General features: G+C 45.4%; 1 protein-coding gene across 1 annotated transcript in view; it reads left to right on the top strand.

Moving 5' to 3' along the window:
• The window catches only part of PIP5KL1 (phosphatidylinositol-4-phosphate 5-kinase like 1), a 46910-nt gene extending 33117 nt beyond the window's left edge, over positions 1-13793 (top strand). The window contains exons 9-11 of the mRNA XM_030206358.1: positions 1933-2045; positions 7165-7327; positions 12385-13793. Coding sequence (XP_030062218.1) covers positions 1933-2045; positions 7165-7327; positions 12385-12799 — 691 coding nt within the window. The 3' untranslated portion in view covers positions 12800-13793. The remainder of the gene's footprint in view (positions 1-1932; positions 2046-7164; positions 7328-12384) is intronic.
• Positions 13794-14278: the final 485 nt, after the last annotated feature.

Raw genomic sequence — 14278 nt, 5'->3', positions numbered from 1 at the left:
GTGTTTCTGGTTGGTAGGTCTATGAGGTTTATCATGTATCCCGGGGCTTCGCCGTAGATAATTTTATGAACCAGAGTGCAGATTTTGAACGCAATTTGTTCTTTGATTGGGAGCCAGTGCAGTATTTCTCGTAGGGGTTTGTCGCTTTTGAATCTCGTTTTTACTACTACTACTACTACTTAGCATTTCTATAGCAGCGCTGTACAAGTTTAAACATGGGGAAGGACAGTCCCTGCTCAAGAGAGCTTACAATCTAAAGGTAACAAACTATGTAGTAAGTGTAGGTATCATGAATGGAGAAGGTGGTTAGGCGCCAAAAGCAAGGGAGAAGAGATGGGCTTTGAGTAAGGACTTGAAAATGGTCAGGGAGGGCGCATGGCGCATGGGCTCGGGAAGTCTGTTCCAGGCATAAGGTGATGCGAGGCAGAAGGGGCGAAGTCTGGAGTTAGCAGTGGTAGAGAAGGGTACAGATAGGAGTGATTTGTTCTGAGAGCGGAGGTTACGGGTGGGAACATACGGGGAGAGGAGGGTAGAGAGGTAATGGGGGGCTGCAGATTGAGTGCACTTGAAGGTCAATAGGAGAAGCTTGAACTGTATACGATAGCGAATCGGGAGCCAGTGAAGCGACTTGAGGAGAGGGGTGATATGAGAGTATCGGTTCACGCGGTAGATGAGACGTGCGGCGGAATTTTGGACAGATTGAAGGGGGGATAGGTGGCTAAGCGGGAGGCCAGCGAGAAGAAGGTTGCAATAGTCAAGACGAGAGGTAATGAGCGAGTGGACGAGGGTTCGGGTGGTCTGTTCAGAGAGGAATGGGCGAATTTTGCTAATATTATAGAGGAAGAAGCGACAGGTCTTAGCTGTCTGCTGGATATGGGCAGAGAAGGAGAGGAAGGAGTCAAAAATGACTCCGAGATTGCGGGCTGAAGAGACGGGGAGGATGAGGGCGTTGTCAACAGAGACGGAAAGTGGGGGAAGAGGAGAAGAGGGTTTGGGTGGAAAGACAAGGAGCTCAGTCTTTGCCATGTTCAGTTTCAGATGCCGGTTGGACATCCAGGCAGCGATGTCTGAAAGGCAGGCCGAAACTTTGGCCTGGGTTTCGACTGTGATGTCGGGAGTGGAGAGATAAAGCCTGGCTGCAGTGTTTGAGCAGTTTGGGGTTTCTTTATGATTATTTCTTTGCATCCCGCATAGATTCCATTCCATTACAGTAGTCTAGGTGGCTTAGTACCATTGATTGTACCAAGTTGCGAAATATTTCCCTTGGGAAGAAAGGTTTTACTTGTTTGAGTTTCCACATTGAGTGAAACATTTTCTTTGTTATAGATTTCACTTGGCTTTCTAGCGTGAGGTTTCAGTCAATTGTGACTCCGAGAATTTTCAGGCTGTCTGAAATAGGAAGGGTGTAGTCTGGGGTGTTTATGTTAGTGGGTTTGTTCGTGTTGTATTGGGATGAGAGGATGAGACTGTGTGTTTTTTCTGCGTTGAACTTTAGTTGAAATGCATTCACCCATGAGTTCATGATGTTCAAGCTGAGTTTGATTTCATTGGTGATTTCTGTTAGATCATGTTTGTAAGGGATGTATATCGTGACATCGTCCGCGTGAATGTAAGGGTTAAGGCCTAGGTTGGATAAGGACTTGGCTAGTGGGGTATGTGCAATGTCACAATACACACTAAACATCTTAATAGACAGCAAATTGACAAGCAGAGATGAAATATATAGAAAGATAAGAAAGAGCAACAGGAGTTTAAATAGATTATAAGGGTGACTAACTTGAGGGAGAATTGTACGTGTAGTCAGTAAAGATGCATGCAACTGATTATATTACAAACATTTGCAAAGTGGTACACATGAAGGTAGTGTGCTAAGTACAAATATTATACAACTCTTATACAGCTGAGATTAATCCTTGTATTTTCCCCATGCAGTTATGACATTAAAGGTTGTCAGGTGGGTCGCTGGACAGAACCAGCCTCAGAAGGCAGCCAAATCATTGTAGTACTCAAGGACCTAAACTTTGAAGGAAACTGTATCTGTGTTGGTGAGTTTTCCTGCCTTTGCTTGAACTTTTTGAGTCAGTCAGGGAAAGATTATCCACCTCCATCTCTGCCAACTATCATCCTTTTCTTCTTGCCAACTAAACTATCTCTAACAAACTAATTAACCTATTCATATTTCAGCTGACCCAGTCCAATTCATGTATCCATGTTCTAGTCAAGTAACCTACTCATTCTGTATCTAATTAACATACATCTCTTCTTGCTAATTAAACAGCTCAAACATCTCTAATCAAAATATTATCCATCCTCCATCCAGCTAATCTTCTGGTTAAGAAGCTACTCACTTTCTGACTGTTCTAGCTGTGAACTAACCTGGTGATACTCAAACTTTGAGCTAAATTAAAATATTGTGGGCCTGATATTCAAGTAATTTAACTGGACAGGAGAGGTTCTTGCCCGGTTAAATTGCTTCTGACTACCTAAGTGGTGATATTCAGCGGCACTTAATTGGACAGTGCCACTGAATATCACCAAAGACCGCCCCTGCACTGTCCGGTTAGTGCTGGGGAGGTCCATGGATGGAGCTTGGGCAGAGCATGGGAGGAGCCTGGACCTAACCAGTTAGCAGCCATATTCAGACTACTAACTGGTTAGATAAGCGATTAAAGTTAGGACAGCATGAAAAGGGCATCAGTCACTGGTTAGCTATCCAGATTGCTTCTGATTTCTCTTGTGCCAATATGACCCTGCCTTCCGCTCTAGTTCATTGTTTAGAAGACTTCACGGAGTGGTCCTAAGAGACCGTTTCATTCTGCATTTGCTTTTGTGCTGCATCTAGCTGTTTTCTACAGCCAGAGACTGAGTATGTTTTTTATTTTGTGATTCAGTATTCTCCAATCTTCTTATTATGCTGCTGACAGATGCCTGAGGAAGGCATTTGGAGCCGAAACACGGCCCATGTTGGGTCAAGATTGTCTACGAATTTATGTCTCTTGGAGAATAAAGTTTTTTACTTTTTGGAAACATTGGACTTCTGGATTCATCCTTGGTTGTCCTTTTGGAACTAGATGGTTGGCGTCTGCCACCCTTTTTTTCCCCCTGTTTTGTTGTTCTGGAAGTTTTTGCCCCTGTTTTGCTGTAGCTTTCAGGTTGTGACAGTAATTGTCCTGCTACCTCTCCCACCCACCCAGGGTGTATATAAAGGCTGATCATAGGGGGTGAGGGCAGTGGGCCTCAGTTGGCCCTTAAATACTTGCAGTGTGGGAGGGAGGGGGATTGGGGTTGTGGGGGAGAGAGGGAAGGGTGATTTGGAGGAGCAGAGAGTACCTTATGCGGGTCCAGGCCCATATTCAGCTGGGGCCTACATAACTGTCATGTGCCGGTCACAGCTGAATATCAGCCCTGGATATTCAATACTGATGCCTGGACATGGCCCCACTGAATATCTGGGGCTAAATCTGCCCGCAGCAATCAGAATTTAAAAAAAAAAAATGCTGACCGCTGTGGACTAAATTTTGGCCGGCCTGTTTTTAGCTTTAAAAATCTGAATATTGGAGCTATAGTGTTATGGGCTGTTATAAAAATATCATATAAATGAACTACCTAAATGCTGCATGTGACCACTCAGCTTAAGTTATTAAAATTGAATTAATCTACCTACCTTCCAATCAATTCATCAGCCTACTCAGCTAACTAACTTAGGAGCCTTTTTACTAAAAGTGCAATAAAATCTGAGTGTTTTAACTAGGGACTTATCCTGAGCACTAAGCCCAGATTTAACTCAACACTTATGAGGTTTTTAAAACATATATTTTATTGCAGGTCATGTGCTAATGTTGTCAATAGCACACGGCACCTGCATAGAGTTAATGAAGGAACACTTACCGCCTCCTATTTAGGAGATGCTAGGTTCTCCCATGTTAACTCTGTGTTATCCAGTAAGCATATGCTAATCATAACACGCCACCTGCATTACACAGGATCGACCTCTCTCTGCTCGTGACACTCCCCTTCCCAAAAATAGTTTAAAAAAAAATCAATAACACACTGGTTATTGTATGCAAACAGGCAAAATACCGCAAAAAGCTTTAACTTGTTTCTGCAGTTACCTGTTCTCACACAAAATAACTCCCGCATTCTATACATTGCATGTGGTCCAAATAAATGAGTTAATGAGCTAGATATTCAGTTATGAAATTTTGGGATTTTCCATCCTTCAAGGCAGACTCTCTATGATGCCATTTATTCTCAATACTTTAACCTGTGCCTTGGACCTATTGTACTTTATCCGCTGAGGAAAACAATGCTTGGATTTTCACTGTTCATGTGTTTCACCTACTGGGTTGCTGGATTTATAACAGTCGTTTTCCGACAACTTTAACTTGGTGGCTGGTTAACATTGTATGTATTGCTCTAATGACAGTGATTGGGGACTATCTCTGTATGCGAACAGAACTGAATTAAATCCTGTTGAATTCAGCTCCCAAATCGAGCGTGTAGACTTAATTGCTGTAATTAATACGCATGACACAGCTCTCCAGTTTCTAACATTGCAGTATTCATCTTCCATTGCTTGAAAAGTTCATCTTTGCTTAGGGTGGTTTCAAGCTATTAACAATCAATTATTGACGTAATTGGTTCAGATTTGGATTTGCGCACAGTTCTAGCCACACGAGATTCTACATGGACCTGTGCCCAAATCCTCTCATGTGTAACTCAAAAGGGGGTGTGGCTATGGGAGATGCATGGGTAGATCAGGGGCATTCCAAAGAATTGAGTGCAGTGTTATAGAATTTGGGGACAGCACGCCAGGATTTACAGCAGGTTTCAATTGATGTAAGTCCTCATGCTAAGCACTATTCTGTAAAGAGCACTCAGCCCGGAGCATCCTTGATAGAATAGCACTGAGCACAAATTCTTCCGGGCGCCTAATATTCAGCGCCATTTACTGAATCTGGCCCCTTAGCCACCTCCCTCATGATTAATCTAATTATTCTAAAACTAACTAGCCCATAACTACCCTTATCTCAACTAACACTGAAAATTCACTCACTATTTATTGGTCAGTACACCTATGAACGTAGCCTCTTCTTACAATTTACTTCTTTCAGCTAACTGTCCAATATAGAGGGCTATGGCAAAGTCCACCCATTCAGCTGAAGTATAATATTTAGTTTCCTATCAAGTTATTGTTGATTGTGCTACTCTGAGAATAATTTTCTAAAGTTTTCATGTGATGTTTGCCCACATAAAAATGGCTTTTGATAATTTAATCCAAAAAGAAGCACAAAGGGCTCTCAAAAACTGGTACAAGTGTGCTTTATTTATGACCCAACATGGGCCGTGTTTCGGTGTGAAACAATGCCTGCCTCAGGGATCAATTCAACTGGTCACATGTGCTGTTACTCAACAGTAATGATAATCTACTGTAGGAACGGAGAATCGCAGACTTGATGTGGGACAAAATGCCTTCTAAAATAAATAAATAAATAACGCATATGTACCAGATGAGAGCCCTTTTTTTTTGTTACATTTGTACCCCGTGCTTTCCCACTCATGGCAGGCTCAATGCGGCAGGCAATGGAGGGTTAAGTGACTTGCCCAGAGTCACAAGGAGCTGCCTGTGCCGGGAATTGAACTCAGTTTCTCAGGACCAAAGTCCACCACCCTAACCACTAGGCCACTCCTCCACTTTGTGCTTCTTTTTTTGGATTACTCGTGTTGTGCTCTCTGATCCTCTCCATTGTATGCTGTTTTGAAAGTTTAACCCACAATGAATGGGGGATATTATCAGGCTTATTTTCGAAAGAGAAGGGCGCCCATCTTTCGACACAAATCGGGAGATGGGCGTCCTTCTCCCAGGGTCGCCCAAATCGGCATAATCGAAAGCTGATTTTGGGCGTCCTCAACTGCTTTCTGTCGCGGGGACATCCAAAGTTCACAGGGGCATGTCAGAAGCATAGCGAAGGCGGGACTGGGGCGTGCCTAACACATGGGCATCCTCAACCGATAATGGAAAAAAGAAGGGCGTCCCCGACGAGCACTTGGGCAACTTTACTTGGTCCATTTTTTCTTACAACCAAGCCTCAAAAAGGTGCCCAAACTGACCAGATAACCACCGGAGGGAATCGGGGATGACCTCCCCTTACTCCCCAAGTGGTCACTAACCCCCTCCCACCCTAAAAAAACCTTTAAAAATATTTTTAGCCAGCCTCAAATGTTATACCCAGCTAGCTCCCTGACAGCAGTATGTAGGTCCATGGAGCAGTTTTAATGGGTGCAGTGCACATGGCAGGCGGACCCAGGCCCATCCCCTCCCTACCTGTTACACTTGTGGTGGTAAATGTGAGCCCTTCAAAACCCACCAGAAATCCACTGTACCCACATGTAGGTGCCCCCTTCACCCCTTAGGGCTATGGTAGTGTTGTACAGTTGTGGGTAGAAGGTTTGGGGGGGGGGGGGGTTGGGGGAGGGCTCAGCACCCAAGGTAAGGGAGCTATGCAGCTGGGAGCAATTTCTGAAGTCCACTGCAGTGCCCCCTAGGGTGCCCGGTTGGTGTCTTGGCATGTTAGGGGGACGAGTGCACTACGAATGCTGGCTCCTTCCATGACCAAATGGCTTGGATTTGGTCGTTTCTGAGATGGGTGTCCTCGGTTTCCATTATCGCCGAAAATCGGGGACAACCATCTCTAAGGACGACCATCTCTAAGGTCGACCTAAATTTCGCGATTTGGGCGTCCCCGTCTGTATTATCAAAACGAAAGATGGATGCCCATCTTATTTCAATAATACGGGTTTTCCCGCCCCTTTGCCGGGATGTCCTGCGAGGACGTCCTCAGGAAAACTTGGGCGCCCCTTTCGATTATGCCCCTCTATGTCTGCTTTTTCTAGTGTATGTACTTTTACCTGTGGTGGAAAGGGGGGGGGGGGATAGATCCAGGCAGGAGACACATGCATGATGATGTTATTTTGTATTTTTTGGCAGTATTTTGCACTGAAAAGCAAGGGGAATGTATCTCTGAGGTGCCGTCCAAAGTACTGTCAAAGGGAAGCTCTGTGGGATATTTCCTTTGAAAATGAACTTGTAGGTTCTGCACTGGAACTCACCACCCTGCATTAGTTTCTAACCTCCTATTTGCTCATGTGTCGTTCTTGCCACAGCTCAGCAACGTGCCTGGCTGATCCAGCAGATGCAAATAGATACCAAATTTCTCCAGGATCTGCATGTCTTGGATTACAGTCTTCTGGTGGCATTTCAACCTCTTCATGCTGATGAGAGAACACAGAGCTGGTCATTTGTGAACCTCATTCTACGGACTAAGAAGTGAGTAATCTCTCCTCGCCACAACAGTGTATATATTAAGTTTGCTTTAGAGCTGTCTGCTAATAATCACACAGCCCCATAACTCAATCCTAATGCAAAAATGTAGCTAACCAATGCAGTAACCTAATAGTATACGAACAGTCCTGTGCAAAAAAATGTGCAGTAACATAGGAGAGCACACCGGACACATGTGCATAAGACTTCCAGTTGACAGTAGTGCAGACCCAACTCCCTGATTTCCCTCCTTCCCTTCCCCCTCCCCCAAGACCTCACTAGTTACTCCCATCTCTAGGTCATTTATAAATATGTTAAAAAGCAGCGGTCCCAACACAGACCCCTGGGGAACCCCACTAACTACCCTTCTCCATTGAGAGTAGGGTTATATGGTCAGTATTCTCAATGGAGAAGGGTAGTCAGTGGGGTTCCCCAGGGGACTGTGCTAGGACCGCTGCTTTTTAACATATTTATAAATGATCTAGAGATGGGAGTAACTAGTGAGGTAATTAAATTTGCTGATGACAAAAAGTTATTCAAAGTTGTTAAATCGCAAGAGGATTGTGAAAAATTACAAGAGGACCTTGCGAGACTGTGCGTCTAAATGGCAGATGACGTTTAATGTGAGCAAGTGCAAAGTGATGCATGTGGGAAAGAGGAACCCAAATTATAGCTATGTCATGCAAGGTTCCATGTTAGGAGTCACCGACCAAGAAAAGGATCTAGGTGTCGTAGTTGATGATATGTTGAAACCTTCTGCTCAGTGTGCTGCGGCGGTTAAGAAAGCAATTAGAATGTTAGGTATTAGGAAAGGAATGGAAAACAAAAACGAGGACATTATAATGCCTTTGTATCACTCCATGGTGTGACCACACCTCGAATATTGTGTTCATTTCTGGTCACCGCATCTCAAAAAAGATATAGTAGATTTAGAAAAGGAGCAGAGAAGGGCGACAAAAATGATAAAGGGGATGGGACAACTTTCCTATGAGGAAAGGCTAAAGCGGCTAGGGCTCTTCAGCTTGGAGAAAAGACAGCTGAGGGAAGATATGATAGAGGTCTATAAAATAATGAGTGGAGTGGAAAATGTAGACGTTAAGTGTCTGTTTACTGTTTCCAAAAATACTAGGACTAGGGGGCATTCAATGAAGCTACAAAGTAGTAAATTTAAAATGAATCGGAGAAAATTTTTCTTTGTTCAACGTGTAATTAAACTCTGGAATTTGTTGCCAGAGAATATGGTAAAGGTGGTTAACTTAGCGGGGTTTTAAAAAGGTTTGGACGGCTTCCTAAAGGAAAAGTCCATAGACCATTATTAAAATGGACTAGGGGAAAATCCACTGCCTATTTCTGGGATAAGCAGCATAAAATGTTTTGTACTTTTTGGGGATCTTGCCAGGTATTTGTAACCTGGATTGGCCACTGTTGGAAACAGGATGCTAGGCTTGATGGACCTTTGGTCTGTCCCAGTATGGCAATACTTATGTATTTATATAACAACTGTGGCAAGGATTGACATGCAGGCTTCAGTGCCTACAGGCTACATTGAGGGCTAGGGGAGAGAACTACAGTTCCCCAACACACATATGCATCCCCATATGGTATTAAAGCCAAATAAATTTTGCATTAAAAGAATCCCCTAGCCCTCCCCCAATAATGGCTACAGAGTAGTGCTAGAATATTTTCCCATAAACCCACAATGTGAAGACATTTCTGATTCTAGTATAATCTCAGTAACAGCAACATAGACCCTCTCAGTATCCGGTATATTATGAAGTATTACAAAACTTTACAGAAAAGACACAGGACCTAGAGGAAATCTACCATGCCAGCACTAACTTCCATATGAAAAGACCCTACCTATAAAAAGACAGTGCCATAAATATTACAGTGGGGCCCTAAAATATCAATACATCTATAGAAAGCCACATAAAAAAAATTCATATCAACAGAATACCTGAGCTTGATCACACACACAAAACAAAAATGTCAAATACAGAATAAGTGACCAGGGACATTGCTACCAATGTGCGAGCCCGGCAAAATGCTCAGGGCTGTCCAATACTAGGGGCCACATGCTGTTGTGAACCTAACTACTTACTAACTAACTACTTAACATTTCTAAAGCGCTACTAGGGTTACGCAGCGCTGTACAAATTAACATAGAGGGACGGTCCCTGCTCAAGGAGCTTACAATCTAAGAGACAAGTGAACGGACTGGCATGCCTCTTACCAACCCCTCCCCGTAGTCCACAAAACATGCATAGATTGTCAGCAGAGGCAGCAACTGAAACAGGCTGCCACTGCCTGCCCCATCTAGGCCTTTCCTGTGCCACATCCCACCTCTGTCATGTAACTTCTTGTGGGCGGGAAGTGGCACAGGAAAAGCCCAAGCAGGGCCAGGTAGAGGCAGCTAGTTTCAATTGCTGCCTCTGCCAGTGACCTGTGCATGTTTTGAGGACTGTGGGAGATGCTGGACCCGTGCGGATTTGAGAGGGGATGGTAGAGAGATGCCAGCCAGTGCAGGGAGGGGAGGGGAGGGAGGACAGTAGACAGATGGAAGTCCTGCTCAGGATGAGAGGCAAAGGCAGAGGACAGGAAGAGAGGCACAGGGAGGTGGAGGAGGTTAGAGAGATGCTGAACCCATGGGGGGGGGGAGATGCTGGAACTGAGGGGAGAATGAGGAGAGAGAGAGAGAGAGACCTGGAGGAAAGGGGAAGGAGAGATGCAGGATCTGCAGAGGGGGGTGCAGAGGGAAGGAAGGGAGAAAGAGAAAGACCTGGAGCAAAGGGGAGGGGGAGAAAGGCTGGACGGGGTGGTGGAGGAAAGAGAGAGAGGTTGGGCCAGGGGGGAGAGATGTTGGACCAATGGAGAGAGGGAGAGAGAGAGAGAGGCTGGACCAGGGATGGGGGTGCAGGAGGAAGGGAAGAGAGAATCTGGACATTCGGAGGAACAGGGACACAGAGAGGAAATGCAGACCATGGAAGGAGCATAGGGAAAGAAGGAGAGATCGTGAAAACTGAGAGGCAGCAATTGAACATGGGGGGGGGGGGGGGGGGGGGGAGAGAATAGGGACAGGGACACAGAGAGAAGATGCTGAAAAGGTTGGATAGGGACACAAAAGAAAAATGGATAGTGAACATATAGAAGAAATGTCAATAGGACAGAGGACATTAAGAAAAAAAAAAAGAAAACTGGAAAAGAGATGACCAGATAACAAAGGTAGAATAAAGTTGTGTGTGTGTGTGTGTGGGGGGGGGGGGGTTCTGAAATTTTTAATTGTAAATGTCAGCTTTGCAAAATTGTGCATCATTGATATCGTGCATTTCAGTTTCTATTTCTATGACAGGTTTTCTATAGGTCTGGAATGTGTTTGCTTTTTACAGGATTTGTTTACTGGAGCTCTTAAGGGATTCTTCCTCCTTCCCCCCACCCCCAGTCCCCACTACCTTGGGAGAGATGGGGTTAAAGGGGGGCCCATATTAATTTTTCTGCCCTGGGCCCATTTAGTCCTAACTACACCACTGTAAGTGATCACAAACTAGAAATAAATTAAACCAAAATCCCAAGAAGCCAGACCCTGCATGTAGTACAACACTAGAGAACTAGAGATATACGTCCTCCTATATTGTGAAAAATATATAAGGGTTCAATATTCAAAGTGATTTAAATGGCCAGTCAAAATGGCTGCCATGACTTCCCGCAGCAAACTCGCAAGGCTGCCGCAGGTGGTCACAGTAGCCATTTTGAAATTGGAGCTGACATACCTACTAGACCACCAGAGCTTCTAGGGTAGGCCCAGGGAGGCCCTATGGGTGGTGCGAGGGTGGCGTTTGTGGGGAGGGGGGCAGAGAATGGTCGTGCTTGTGGTCAGGATGGGACCGATGGTTTTGGTTTCAGCATCGGTTTCAGGCAAAACCAAGCAGCAAATTTCAGCCACTAATTCAGTTTCATGCAAAACAAAAAACACCAGTTCCGGTTGCTCGCCATCAGTAACATCAAAATTAAAAGAAATAGCATTTGAATAATGCAAATTATAGCTGCCCAGGAGTCACCCCCAAGGAGCACATCCTGCTCCTTCAGGCCCTCATGATCAAAAGCAAACTCCGGCGCTAGAGGTTTTTGCTGCCGACCCATGATCAGAGCCCATGCCGACCCATGATCAGAGCCCTCGAGCGCCTGAAACAACGCACTCGAGGGCTCTTAGCTCAAGTAGCATGCAAATGCATGCTAAACAGGGCTTCTAGCGCAATTAGCTTGCAAATGCATGCTAATCAGCGCTTAATGCATTCATCCCCAATGATCAGCGGCCAGCGCGCCAAAGATTGGGTCGCTGGCCGCAGCAAAATCAACGCCAGCTCTGAGCTGGCGTTAGACTTTGCGGATCATTGGGGAGGAATGGTGAGCCCTGTCCAGCATGCAGTTGCATGCTGGCAGGCCCCCGTTCCCTCCCAAAGCAAACGCAAACAGGGGACTGGAGGTCCGGTGGACCTCCGGTCCCCCCGACGATCTGACCCCCTCCATGCCCAGGGAGGGCTGGAGATCCAGTGGGTCTCCAGCCCCCCCCCCCACGAACCCCCAGAAATCGTGGTGGCCACCTCCGGCCAAACGCTGTCCCACCCTCCCACCCAGCGACGGGGGGGCTGGAGGTTCGGTGGGTCTCCAGCCCCCCAAACCCTCAGAAGTCGTTGTGGTCACCTCCGGCCAAAGGCTATCACACATTGTTATCCATCGACAGGGGGTGGGGGCTGGAGGTCCACGGACCTCCAGCCCACCCTAACTCCTCCCCCCCCCAGCGTTCTCCATTGAATCCCTGGTGGTCCGTGGTGACCCTCCCTCCCGGCAGGCCCCCCTACCTTTCGTTGGAGGAGGGACGCAGCCTGCCTGCCTCCCTCCTCTTCCTGTTGACGCTGCTGCAAAATGGCGGCGCCCAGCCCCGCCCATTGCATCCTGGGATGCGCTGGGCGGGGCTACAGACCATGTAAGGGAATCTCTTTCCGATTGTTTTTCTCTTTACATTTTCCACTTATTGTCTTCATGCTTCTTTTTGTTTTCTTTCTGAGATCAATGAATGTAGGAGGAAGCCCAACAACTTCAACTCAAACCACAGTGCCAGGGATTGTGGAAGAAGAGGTTGTGAGTGGGACTGAACAATGCTCTGTCCAAGAGACACCTTCTACAAATAGAGTTATCAAGAAGAAAGTCTGTACTCAGCTGAGCGCTGAATCTGATCTCTCAGACATCGTAGCACAGAATAGACGGTTGCTCCCAACTTACAAAAATCCTCTGCATGTGCTGGATGGTCCAGAGGTGCGCTATTTCCTGGGTATCATTGATATCTTTACTGTGTATGGCTTCCGTAAGAAACTTGAGCATCTATGGAAAAGAATCCGATACCGAGGACAAGCATTCTCCACTGTTAGTCCTTCCAGATATGCTCAACGGCTTGGTCAGTGGGTAGAAACTCACACAGTATGACAAAGTTCAGCCACCAAAGACTTCCTTCTCTGATATCTCTGAAATGCTGCAGTCTCTTCCTTTCTCAGACCAACCATCCACAGGCCTTGATGCAAAAAACTGTGTGTTAGAACACTGCGCTAGGCTCCAGTGCGCAGCATTCTCATATGCATGCTAAAAAATACTTTTACTCCTGATGCAGTAAACTAAGGCATACAAATCACCCTGTCAGTGCATGCGTAAGGACTGGCTCATGCACTGACATGAAGGTAGATTTAAAACACACACAAGGCTATACTCTGTTCCTGCTCCTCCTTCCCTTCCCTGTTGACCCCACAGCTCCCCAAATGGCCCAGGTGGCCTCCCCAGACCCCTGGCTCAATAACTGACTGAGACGGCACAAATGCCCACTTACTTCTGCCTCCATACTATCATCAACTTACTGCGTTGGCTTCACACTTGCTCAAATGTTAACAGTCTGATTGAACTTTATGGACTGCTGTCTTTCCACTAACCCATATGACGAACTTAAAGGAACCAACTTACAAGGCCTGGAACGCCTCACTATTTTTCTTTGACTCAAAAAAAAAAAAAGACTGCTAGTTACACATTTCATTGGGTAATAGTTCCCATGCAGCTGAAAAGCAGTCCTCTTTATAGTGCAAAGACATTTTCCAAAGCAACAGCTGCAAGCCTACTAGAGGGCTGAATATTGCAAGCTTTCAATTCAAATTGCACTTGCTAGGTTTAAGCCATCAGCAAGAGTCAACGGAAGGCACCAAAATGAAGACAAATATGCTTTCTGCTTTAAAGCTCAGCAGCAGTACAGCAGCTGCTGGAAAGGCAAAAGTAAGAGCGCTCTGTGTCTCTCAAAGAAGTCATCATATGTTACTATCGAAAGAAAAGAATAGCCTCTCAGACAGGTCCAGACACCTCCTGAGATTAGTAAATGCTAAAGAACCAGCCTTTACTGGAAACAATGCCAATAAACGTATCATTAGGTCAGACCCTCTGCTCTTCCTAACCTCGATTTCACATGAAAGCTGAATTTTAATTGGAAATAATGCTAAGAAATGTATCATTAAATCACTCCCTCTGCTCTTCCTAACCTCAGTATCACAGAGAAAATCTTTTTTTCAGTGCAAAAGCAGTTTCACAAAGAAGCTGAATTTAGGGTGTGGTCATTTAACGTTATTATCAATGTTATTTTATTTGATAGGCCGCTTAAGGATAACCATTAAAGTGGATTGCAAAATTACACTATTATCACATGTTAAAAACCATAGGCCTTCGTTCATAAAATGGACACTGCATCAGATAATGTGTGATAATGACATTGGCAAGTGCTGTTTGTTTTATAAATGGAAATAAAGGTTGTGGGGAGGGGGAGAAAAGCAGAGAGAGTGTATGGATGGTGGGTGAGTGGAAGCAAAGGAGTATGAGCAAAAGAGAGAAAATGCTGGCTACGCAGAGATAAAAATGGGAGACAGTGAAAGCGGT

This window comes from Microcaecilia unicolor, chromosome 6, assembly GCF_901765095.1.
Source record: "Microcaecilia unicolor chromosome 6, aMicUni1.1, whole genome shotgun sequence".
In the NCBI taxonomy this organism is placed as follows: Eukaryota; Metazoa; Chordata; class Amphibia; order Gymnophiona; family Siphonopidae; genus Microcaecilia; species Microcaecilia unicolor.
The sequence above is the reverse complement of the archived record's forward strand: the minus strand, read 5'-3'. Positions and strand labels throughout refer to the sequence as shown.